The sequence below is a fragment of the Anomalospiza imberbis genome, chromosome 3, assembly GCF_031753505.1.
Source record: "Anomalospiza imberbis isolate Cuckoo-Finch-1a 21T00152 chromosome 3, ASM3175350v1, whole genome shotgun sequence".
Taxonomy (NCBI): domain Eukaryota; kingdom Metazoa; phylum Chordata; class Aves; order Passeriformes; family Viduidae; genus Anomalospiza; species Anomalospiza imberbis.
In genome coordinates this window covers 70,386,363-70,397,642 of record NC_089683.1, presented here as the reverse complement: position 1 = coordinate 70,397,642, position 11,280 = coordinate 70,386,363, and the positions used below count along the sequence as shown (strand labels likewise).

The 11,280-nt window shown below is 37.9% G+C and overlaps 1 protein-coding gene and 1 long non-coding RNA gene across 11 annotated transcripts in view; one reads left to right on the top strand and one right to left on the bottom strand.

Annotated features, from left to right (window-relative positions):
* Nucleotides 1–639: 639 nt before the first annotated feature.
* Nucleotides 640–11,280, bottom strand: part of ARID4B (AT-rich interaction domain 4B) — an 88,467-nt gene continuing 77,826 nt past the window's right edge. For 6 of the 10 annotated variants that reach the window (XM_068185034.1, XM_068185038.1, XM_068185035.1 and 3 more), the window contains 6 exons: nucleotides 9,534–10,742; nucleotides 7,591–7,701; nucleotides 5,138–5,353; nucleotides 3,301–3,447; nucleotides 2,592–2,718; nucleotides 640–751 (listed from right to left, as the gene is read on the bottom strand). In XM_068185034.1, coding sequence (XP_068041135.1) covers nucleotides 655–751; nucleotides 2,592–2,718; nucleotides 3,301–3,447; nucleotides 5,138–5,353; nucleotides 7,591–7,701; nucleotides 9,534–10,742 — 1,907 coding nt within the window. In that variant the 3' untranslated portion in view covers nucleotides 640–654. Of the gene's footprint in view, nucleotides 752–887; nucleotides 922–943; nucleotides 2,719–3,300; nucleotides 3,448–5,137; nucleotides 5,354–7,590; nucleotides 7,702–9,511; nucleotides 10,743–11,280 lie in introns of those variants that run through there. The other 4 variants (XM_068185037.1, XM_068185039.1, XM_068185036.1 and 1 more) reach the window with 3 other exon arrangements.
* Nucleotides 5,349–10,856, top strand: LOC137471046 (uncharacterized). The gene is made up of 2 exons (XR_010997371.1): nucleotides 5,349–7,680; nucleotides 9,512–10,856. It is a non-coding gene; the product is annotated as an uncharacterized lncRNA (long non-coding RNA).

Below are 11,280 nucleotides of genomic sequence, written 5' to 3'. Positions count from 1 at the left end.
GCCAGGCAGGGAACGTGCCCACGTGTAAAGCTGTGTACAGTACATACCGTGAAAAGCAACTCAGATTTGACCCACTGGAACATGGGATAGAACTGCCTGGCTAACAGTTTGACAAAGGTATCTTCCTTTGTTACTTACTGGGAGACAAGTGGTTCCATGAATCTGGAGATTCATCAGAATATAATGAAAATTAAATAATCTCTGTATCACGGAAAATCAAAAATCCTATTTATGCAAAAACTTGACTTGGGAGCAGGGAGATGACTAATGATCCCTGTTTTAAAAAGGTAAACCAATCTCCCCACCAGATCAGAGTCAGTAATTGTCATATCAAAGCAAATATGCTGGCACTAAAACTGAGGGCTGATCCAGAAATAGTAGTGAGTGAAGAGCTGAATTTGAATGTTGCTTGCCCAGATGTAGTTCCCAGTTACATCCATTCCCCTTATGCCTACTGAAACTGAAAAGCAGAACTGAACTACCATGACTCTGATTCCACTAAACTTAAACAGATGAAAATACCCTCTTAGTATCTACACTGAAAATATTAAAATTACCCCTGTCAGTCTTGGATCATCGTAATTTTTTAACACAGTCAATGCTTCCAAAGTTTATTTATCACGGGTTGTTACTGTCAGTCTCATCAATAATCTGTCACCTTGCAGGTATAACAGTATTTTGGTCACCTGAACTACAGCCAGTAGTTTGTTTCAACTGGCTCTGCCTCAATGATGGGCCATGCTTTCGCCTTCTGCTGAAAAAGAGGATGGATTTGAATTAATCACTAAGAAGAAAATTAGGCAAATGCACATGCTCTATCTTACCTTTCTATGTCCATTACAGCACACCAAAGATAATTTCCTAAACTGATTCTGCAGCTTGATGTAATTTTCATGAACACACTACAGTTGCTTAAACAAACTGTTAGAAACAAAATCAGGGATTCACAAACTATGGCATTTTATTTCAGAGGCCTTTGCTTACATTTGTACAATATATTACATAACTCTCCATTTTCTGCAGAACCTAATATATATTTTATAGCTTTTTTCTATAAGCTTTTCCTTCAATGTCTGTCAACAAAATTTTTACAGTCCTGTACAATTCTGAATACTTTGAAACCATTTTCAATAAAATCAGTTATAACCTTAAGCGCACACTACGAAGACTGAAAATGCTTTTCTTAGAAAAGTCAACTGAAAAGGATTCTGACACTCTAGCATCTACAAACAAAATGCTTCAAATTCTTACATGTTGTATTGCCAGAAAACAAAGAAAAACATGCCAGCCCCTATTTCCCCAGGCAAAAGAAGTACACAGAACTACAATTAAAACAGTAAAACAATCTGTACAATAAAGTACTGTGTATTAACAGTGCCAGGTATTAAATAGCTTGAATGAACACGTCCGCAATATACAAATGTCTTACAAAGGTATAGAATTAACAGGAGAGAGCTTGGGATCCATTCAACATAAAATCAATACAAGTGAAAACATTTTGAAGTTGGTTTTGGAATTTGTACAAGGCATTTAAAAAATTAAACATCTACCACTCGGCTAGCTAGTTATTTTGAAAACAACTACCCTTTTGTGGCAGTGTTGGTATCAGCAACCACAAATTATAACCTCACACCTTACTCCCTCTCTTGAAGTCCTCTCCTAGAAGTTTGTAATAAGATAAGCATTACAAATGAAATACTTGTTGCTTTAAGGGGAAAAGAAACATTTACAAGAAAACACAAAAATATACCTGTTATAATCCATTATGAATAAATATACACTTTAAACTGGCTGAATACAATCTTTATACATTAAGATTTAATACAGTTTGTTAGCCATTTTCTTTCTTTTTCATAATGTATTTTATCAAAATTAAAAAAAAATACTGTTTTATAGAAAAATGGCAAAGTACAGTAGTTTCATTCCAATTAACGGGTTCTTAAAACCCAGAGTAACCTACTTAAGCCTAATTCAAACCTGTAAACATTAGTCAGTCTTTTTTTTTTTTTTCTTTTAAAAGGAAACCTCATATTTGGTTATCAGGACTGATGTCAGACATCCTACTAACTGCAGGTTTTGAATAGATGTGCTTGACGTATACAATTAAAGCCACTATAAGGTGACTTAGCAGTTAAAAAACAATTAGCTTGTACAAATGAAAATATTTTCAGTATTTGTCATAAATAAATGGAAAAATATCAAATGTTCCAGCTTTAACAAAATACCAGGGAATACAGTAAGCCTTACCACATTGATTTAGATCACCCCAACAACTATATACTTATTGTCCTGTCTCTACAGGCAGTGAACAGCCTCCATTTGCCACAGTGGAAGGCCTTCGAGTCACTAGACTTACAATTCCCAGACAAGTTGGAAACAATTATTGCTTGAGGAAAAGCAGTTTGTTGTACTTTTTCTTCATAAAAGTGCACTTAAGTGCAAAGTTAGCTTGTCAAGAAACAACTTTAAATACAAAATAGTGCTTGTCTGAATTTTGTGCCACTGTGCAGTATAAAAAAAAAAAGGAAAAAAAAAAGAGTGGCCCTCAGCAGCCATTAAGTGCAAAGTGCTTTGGCAAGTCCTGCTGTCACCTGCACTCAACTGACATTCCATTCTGTGATGAACTTGACATAGATGGTTCTGCTAACGTTAACATAACTGCAGCCGTAATGGAACTAGAGGAAGGTGATGAGGAGGAAGATGATGTAGTAGCAGCACCTGCACAGGAAAAAGAAAACACAGGTTGTAGAGATTCAGAAATCAAGCAATAAACATGTCTTCCTGTTCAGCAAGCACTGGTACATACTGACTCCAGCAACCAGTGCCTTCCAATGGAAAAGAAACCAGTCTCCACCGCCTGGTTCGTGAAGGAAACACTCAATTTAACTGGTCTCCCTTAAACTCATGGAATAAACCCCTTATCCCAAGGGGAAAGTACTAACTAGGCCCACAAGCAACACTACAGAAAATTTATCTGTAACTTGAAGAAAAAGTAGAAGTTATTAATACCCTTTGTTCACTGCTTAGAAAAGTTTATTTTCTATATATTTTTTCCTGTACTAAGTAGTTATGCCTCAAGAACATTAAACAGATTGCACACCTTGGTAGCTCTTGCCTCTCTACAGTCACTGGGTATCTGATCCTTCTGATGGTCATAAATTACCTGCACACAGCATTTCCCAAGACACAAACAACAGCACACTCCTAATGACACACACCATCTCCCAGCAAATTACCTAGTACCTTAATATAACATGCAATTAAGCCCCAAAAAAGCAGAATTGAGTTTCCAGCACTTACTTTCCCGCTCTTTTTTCTTTAAGCGCTTTCTTCTTCGGTCAATGGAAGCCACCTCAGATTTCAAGGACAGGTAATGTTTCCTGATTTCTTGCAATTTTTCTTGGAGAACTGTTATGCGCTCGGCACTAGTCAGATTTTCCAAGTCAGCTGCAAGTTAAACAGTATCTGTTAATTATTCTATTGAAGCATTTCCAAACACTTCTGGATGGCAGCCAAATGAAAGGTACTCCAATCTTAGTGATGTGCTTTGATCTAGCAGACAGCAAAGCTAAGAAACAACAGCAGCAGCAGCTTTACAAGATATTGCCATACACTTTCTGGGGACTTTTTAAGGAACTGGGAGAGGAAAAAAGATGCATTTCCTTCCCCATCAAGAGGAATAGGATAAAAAAAAAATTAAGACAATGGATGAAAACATCAGGGCCAAAACTAGCTTTGAGCCTGTTGCTTTCAGTCCTTGCTGGAGCTCAGTTTGGTCCCAGACACCAGGAAGGTCAGCCTTGCCTGACTTGTCTTGGTACAAAACTAGCAGGTTACAACAGGAATGTGCACAGCTGGTTCTGGTGGAGTCCCTGGCATATGTGCCATAAGGAAAAACCATACAGGCTGTGGCCAGCACAGGAGTTGCCCCTCTGGCTGTTTCCAGGTGGGAGCCCTCCACAGCACGGCACACAGCAGTGGGTGGCACAGACAGGAGAAACTCTTGGTTCAGTCCAAGGAAGCCACACTGGAGACACTCCATTCAAAAGCATTTAAGAATCATTTAAACTACTGTAAGGTGCAAAATGCACTACATCAACCGGTAATGAGGACAGCACCAAAGGACCAAAAGTCACAATTGTATTAGGCTGTGGGAAAATGAGGAAAGCTCAAGTGTCTGACTTGGCTACAGCAGGAAATGTGGCACACAGCACTCCATAGACCAACTTCTGCCAAGCAACTTTAGCATGTGGAGTGTAGCCAAGGAAAAAAGAAAGGAAGGAGCAAAAGCCCCTCAAATGTGTTGCCCCAGGAAAGTGTTCAATGAATCTCAACAGAGCAGTAAGTGACAAAGACCTTTTACATTACATACTCCTGAACAGCACCAGAATGTAACTTGATTCTGAAGAACTACTGGGAAAAAAAATATGTTTAAAAGTAGACTAATGCTGACATTCAGGGCTGGGGAGGAAATTAAAAAAAAAAAAAACAAAAAAACCCCAGCAAAGTCAGATTCAATTGGTAAGTTGCACTAATATGAGGGAATCAATAAACCATTGATCTGTTTTTCAGATAGGCAGGCAGATAGGGTCAGATAGGGTTTTTCAGATAGGATTAGGCAGGATCCTTTCCACACTGCTTACCCCTAGCTGGACCAGTAGCTTGATTGAAACAAACAGAGTGTAAGTTCTTAATCCTAGAAACAGCAAACAGGCGCTGGTTCATTAATGCAAAACGGATGGGGAAAAAATTATGAATCAATCACCTGAGTGTCTGAACAGAACTAGAGAATGAGGAATAAAACAGCAAGGAAATATCAACAGAAGAAGCACACAGAGCAGATAATGTTCATGCCAGAGTGACAGGTATGCACAGCACAACAGGAACAATAAAGCAGCTCAGAAGCCAGATCTAAGAACAGTCCTGGAAGAGTGTGACATAGGCAGTTCCCTGTGCTGCAATTGTAAAAAAAAAAAAAAGAAAAAAAGAAAAAAAAAACCCCCACCCCTTTTTTTTTTTTTTTAAATGAGGATTCAGCAAATTCAGGATGGAAACAAGAAAGCCAAAATACAGAACATTCAAAAAGCCTTTTTATGCCACAAGGTGACACTAGGTGTGTTTTCAAGAAAATACTTACACATTTGAAAACTCCACTTGTAGACTTTGGGCAAACGATTATTCTGTTCTTTGAGATCAGACTCCTTCTCTCCATTTTTACCACATTTTCCTGGAGACTGTGTTCTTGTGAGTGATTTGGTTTGGTGAGATTTCATACCAGCAGAAACCGATTTCGCTGACTGGGACTTGGACACACTTTCACCAGCAGACAGTTCATCACTGTCGCTGCTGTTTGCTGAAGAAACAAGAAGACATTGTTACAAAACAAAGCCCAAACTAAAGCTTCTCAGAAGCAACCTCTGTGCTGATTTTCATACAACGGGAATTTATTTGACCCAAATCCTTTACTTTAAAATATCAGATTCCATCCTGGTGCAGCAGCTTGCCTTGATGCCCTTTGCATCACTCAAGCACAAACCAGGTATATAACAGGGACAAAATGAACATCTGCCTGTTCATGGGGCTGTACTTTTTCTAAGAGTTCACAAGACTGATCATTATGGTCCATCGCCTTTTTACCTCTTTCTGACATCAATTTCTAATGCAGTATTCAATATATAAACCTCTATCCAATTTTAGAGCTAAAAGTTACAGACCTTTAACTGTATTTTTAGGACATGTATAGCAGAAATCAGAGCAAACACAGCCTTTTCTTAGCCTTATATCACCTTTATTTTAATTTTCCTCTACTAAAATTGCTATCAATAATCTGAACATCTGTGACATGCTCTACAAATTTCTCAGACATGATGATAAAATTTTTTTAATTTTGGAAAAAGATCTTCTGCTGACCCAAAACAGAAGAACTTTACCTCATGCTGAAAAAACTAACTATAAAGCAACAGGCTGAACTGAACACAGATTTTTAATCAAACCACTCAAAGGAGAGTAACAAAATAACCTATCTAAAAGACAAGATTTAAGAGTAATGATAGAAAGGCTGAAGTTTTTTAGCATTACTAAAATAAAACTGAGGTGAAAGCAGGCACAAGCGACTGCAATTTAACACAAGTCTAGCAAAGCAGTGGAATAAAATGCTTAGGAAATCTGCAGGATTGCAGATTGTTAAGAGTTGTTTTTAAAAACACATTGAATTTATATTCATTAAGAAAAATGTATGCCTCATTTGTACCTGCCCAGGTGATGACAAAATAAGCCCTTGAACCTTTTGGCCTTTATGATCTGGTGATACACGCAGGAGAAACTGAATGCCCAAGACATGTAGTGTGAAAGAGCCTGGCCAGCTGCTTGTTGGTGTTGGTTTTATGCAAAGGCAAGAGCTGAAGCTGTGAAGCTGCCACAAAAGCAGTTTAACAGATACACTGGAATGTTGCCAAAACCTTTTTTTTTTTTGTTTGTTTGTTTTTTTTTTTTGTTTTAGCTGAATCACGTTTCATCTATTCATTTTCCTTATTACATCCAGTAGTGCCTGAAGTCTAACAAAAAGAGCACACACCAAGGACTACGTGGTAGTAACTTTGAAGTTTCACATATTGATAATGACATAGGTTGAGAAAGAGGGATAAATTCACCAAATCCAAGGGAATAAAGGCAAGGCTAAAAATGGTGTATTTGTTCTGCAAATTCAATATATTTTGTTACTTTAATTTCTGGGGTGAGGGTAGGAATAATGATTATGAAAGGAGGAGACCAGTGAAATGGAATTAAAAAGGATGAGAACATATAAAGAGATCAATGAACATGAAAGACAGGTGAGGTGAAAGCAAATACCAGACCATCAAGTACAGACTTTTAGTAAAAGCTGTTAATAGAAAGAGGGGAGGGAAGCTGGGGGAAAGAGAGGAAAAAATGCCTGGCATATGCTTTTTGCCCTTGCTTTAACTCGATATTTTACAGTTATCCTCCAGGTTTCAGTCTCTAGCTGTTTCCTGGTATTTTTTTATTAACAGTAAAATGAAGCAGTAATTGATCTTGCTGTCTCCCAAACACCTGTGCATATGACCCTAACACACCTGTGCTTTTATTAAGCTTCCCTTACTCAGTATGGTAGTTTCTTTTCCAATTAGCTTCTATAACTACAAAAAACTGCAAAAGCTGCATTATTTACCATAGATTTCCCTAAATTCCTCCCATATCAAACTATGACATTGTAACAGACAGCACAGGAAGAAAACAAGAATCTATAGTCTTCTGGAATTATTCTCACATTTGCTACAGGGTAGAGATATTAACCTCCAAAAACTCATCTTGCAGATACTCACTCTTCTCGGTTTTCCTGAATTACGAAATATTAAGGAGCTCTTAGAAATAGGCCCAGAAATAATACAGGGTATTTAAAAACACTCTGGTGTTTAGGTAGAGCAGTTTCTTCATTTCAACAGTGTTAAGAATTCCCTGATGAGAACATTTTGTCCTAATGCATTTTTTATTAACAGCCTTCATCTCCTACAATGACTTGAACAAATGACATTCTACTTTCACACCTTCTATTTCACACTAAGCTGTACTTACTAGTTTTACTCTTCTTTTTGCTGCTCACAGATGTTTTGTGGCTTCTTTTCTGCTTTTTTGAGGAGCTGCCTCCTCCCTGAGCATCTTTAAGTCTTTTTTGGCCAGTACAGACTATAATTGGGAAAAGAAAAAAAAAAAAAAAAAGAAACTGGAATTAAATAAATGCTTGCATTCCTCCCACAAAACACTTCAAAGCTTAAGTTTGTAGACAACAATGCAACTGTTCCTGCCTATCCTTAATGCAGCTCAGTTTTCTACTTATATTGACAAGAGGAGGTAAAAGACAATGGAAGTTTCTTTGCACGGAGTGCACATGTATGATGATTCCAAATTACTTTCCCATATGCATCACCAGAATTTCTCTTGAACCACATGGGTTTACTATTTTTTAATACTGTAAATTAAATAAGAATACATTTATTTAAAAAGTTATCAAGACCTACTGGGACTAAAGAATGTTTTTAAAAGTTTGCTGTACTTGGAAGCTGTGAGAAAAAAAAAGCCATAACCTGTGATCAGTAATTACATTGATTGAAGGTGTTAAAAAAGATCTTAGCTAATGTTAAAAAACAAAAAAAAGGAAAAAAAGGCAAGCAAAAAACAAGGGAAAAATTCTACTAGTATTTCTGACTACAAGGGAAAAAAGTAGAAAAGAAACATGGAAGGTATCCAGTACATCTGCTAAAAGAGAGTGTTTTAGAACTTCTTCAAACGTTGTTTCACCACCATGTGACTTTCAGATTAAAAATGACCCCTGGAATAAAACAATTTAAATTAAGGAACCTAATTTTCTGAAACAGGTAACATGCTGACAAAATCAGAAAGGAAGTTAAAGTCTAATGTATGTAAAAATACTCTTTCACAATCACGTAAAACTTCTTTCAAGTGGCAATATAAAAACCCCCAAGCAACTTAAGTTCTAAACCTACACAGCTTTAATTAGCAAAGCAATACAGGTGTATTTATCAAGGGGTATACATTCACCTCTTCCAAACTCTCTCCTTTAAGGAAACACATTTTCTTGCATACATTCAGAAGATTATTTCCAACAGAACACTGAAGGTAACATACCTTTAAGGGCATTTTGAAAAAAACAGCCGATTGCTAGCCAAAATCTACTGAGCTAAGAAAACCCACTTCTGTCTCAGGACTGTACACAAAATGTATTTTCTTCCTTTGTGTCCATAATTTTTAGCCACTACAACACAGTGAAAGTAGCTGTACTGTTGATGAATTGCAAAACCAGCCAGTCACTTTCAGAAAAATGCTTTTGGATCTTGCCTTGACAGCAGTTTAAAAGCAGGCAGCAGTACAGCAACATCATGTGCACGAGTGTTTATTATCCCCCACTCTCTAGTGGTTTCAGGAAAGGAACTTCAATCTGAAAAATCACATATGGAAGTGAAACACAGCTGAAAAGGTCAATGCTTTTATCAGCTTGACTTGAATCTTATTAAGGTAATGTTCTAGAAAAACAGAAATTAAAAATGACTGCCTAAGCACCCTAGCAGCAAGAGGGCTTTCTCCCCCAGAACAAATAACTTACAGAGAATCAAATTTTATGCAAGAAAATCATCTCCTGCTTCTCAGGAGGGTGCTGAAAATGCTTCCATCTTGCTACAATTAATGTTCCTTACACAAGCTATTACAGTTTGCTTTGGGCTTTTTTTCCGTATCCAGAATAAACTTCATTCTTTTATCCTTTGTCCCTCAGTGAAACCACCACAATTTCAAACAAAAAGCCAATAAACTTGCTGGCAGATTGCATTTTGCTCACAAGATGATTATGCCATTTCCACACATATGAAATGGACAGCAGGCTACTACTTCCCGCAACAACTAACTTCCCTGCACCATAACCAAAACAGAAGGAAAACACATCAGCAATGTTAGAAGCAAGATCTGGTTAGGTTGGAGACAGCTCTGTTTACCCTTTCCTTTACCTTTTTCAGCATGCTCTGGTTCTGGTTGATTACTACTACTGGAGCTGACGCTGGCATCAAAACCTGTTGGAGAAATATTTCCCTCAGACTGGAGGTCTTGCAGCTCCCCTGCCACACTGTCCACTTCTATTGTGCTATCTGTTTCACTTTTGATGCTTCGTATCTCTTCTTGATTTGGTGGCAGTGTCTCAGAGACAGTGACACTGGACTGATGTCTACTGGACTCTGTCACAGTTACAGAGGAAGGTGACTCAGGAGTTGTAGGAGGTGTGTTTAGCACTGAATTGCTGCCGCTGCTTGGAAATTCAACTTTCTTCTCACCCGCTTCAGTCGGTTTTTCCTCTACAGGTTTAACATCCACACTTGCTGGCAAAGATTTTTCAAGTTCACAGTTAGGCAAAGAAATGCCTTCTTCTGCAAGAGTCTGAAGCTGCTCCTCTGCTGCAGCATCCTCAGGAGCAGCGTGTGGAGGAGAAGCAGCAGCCTCAGTATCAGAGTCTGAGAACAGCTCCTTCAGCGTTTTCTTCGGCCACTGGCCCTGGATACTTGACCACACATCTTTTCGATCCTTTGCTCTGGTGTTCTGAAGTCTTTCATCAGAGTTATTTAGAAGTTTTATTCTTTTCTCTCCCACTTCAGAAAATCCAGAGTAGAAAGTACTTGTCCGTAAAGATTTCCTTTTCTCCTCTAGTCCATTGTACTTTTTTGTTGGAGTGATTTTCAGTTTAGATTTGTCTTCCTCATCTTCATCCGAGGAGCTATTACTGCTGTTTTCTAAACTAAGGGAGTCTTTGTTTTTGGACTTCTCATCCTTTCTATTAGGTGACACGGTCTTTAAGGACTCCTCTGCAACACAGTGTCTTCGTTTACCACGCTTCACTTGTGGCTTTGCTGTTTTATCCACAATCTCCTTCTTTCCATCCTTTCTCTTCTTTGTGGCTTCGTCTTCTCCATCGGAGTCACTATCTTCAGACAACTCTTCCATCTCTTTCCGCAATCTTTCAGGAGACTTGGATAGAGATTTGGGCACCACTGCATCTGTAAGAGCTTTAGTTTCCTCTGGGAGGGATGAACTGCTCTGTTCTTTTAGACGGAGTTCATTTTTATCTTGGCTTACGGCTTCGGGCTGAGATTCCTCTTTGCCATCAGCATGAACATTCGGGGCACTTTGGTCATCTTCTTGCTCACTATCATCAGAACTTTCAGAAGCTAATTAAAAATAAATCCAAACAAAACAAAAACAAAACAAGAAAAGTTTGTCTTGATTCTGATTACAAAGAATTATTAAAAAAAAAAAAAAACAAAAAAAACAACTAAAGAAAACTGTACAGATATGAAGACATGCTACAGGAATCTCTAGCAGTCTCTCTTAAATGGTACCTCCTGAAGAGTTCAAAAACTCATGGTATAATGGCTAGATTAGAAACTAGGAAGATTCTCTGTTATACAGTACATTTCCAGGAATTTCTGAACAGGTAGAGAAAGCATAGTGTGCATTAATCCATAAAATATGAACCTCTGCACCCAAATTACCCAAACCAGTAACTGAAAGATGCCCATACATATTTCTTATGGGTGACAAATACTACCATTATCTGCCTTTTTTCCAAAGCCCATAACACAGACATCATTTTCCCTGGAAAATCCAGAGTCTAAAGGACAGAACAACACGCATATTGGATACTCTCTAACAAACCAACCTGATGATCAGCCTGGAAAAAGGAAGTGAAAACAATAAAGGCACTTA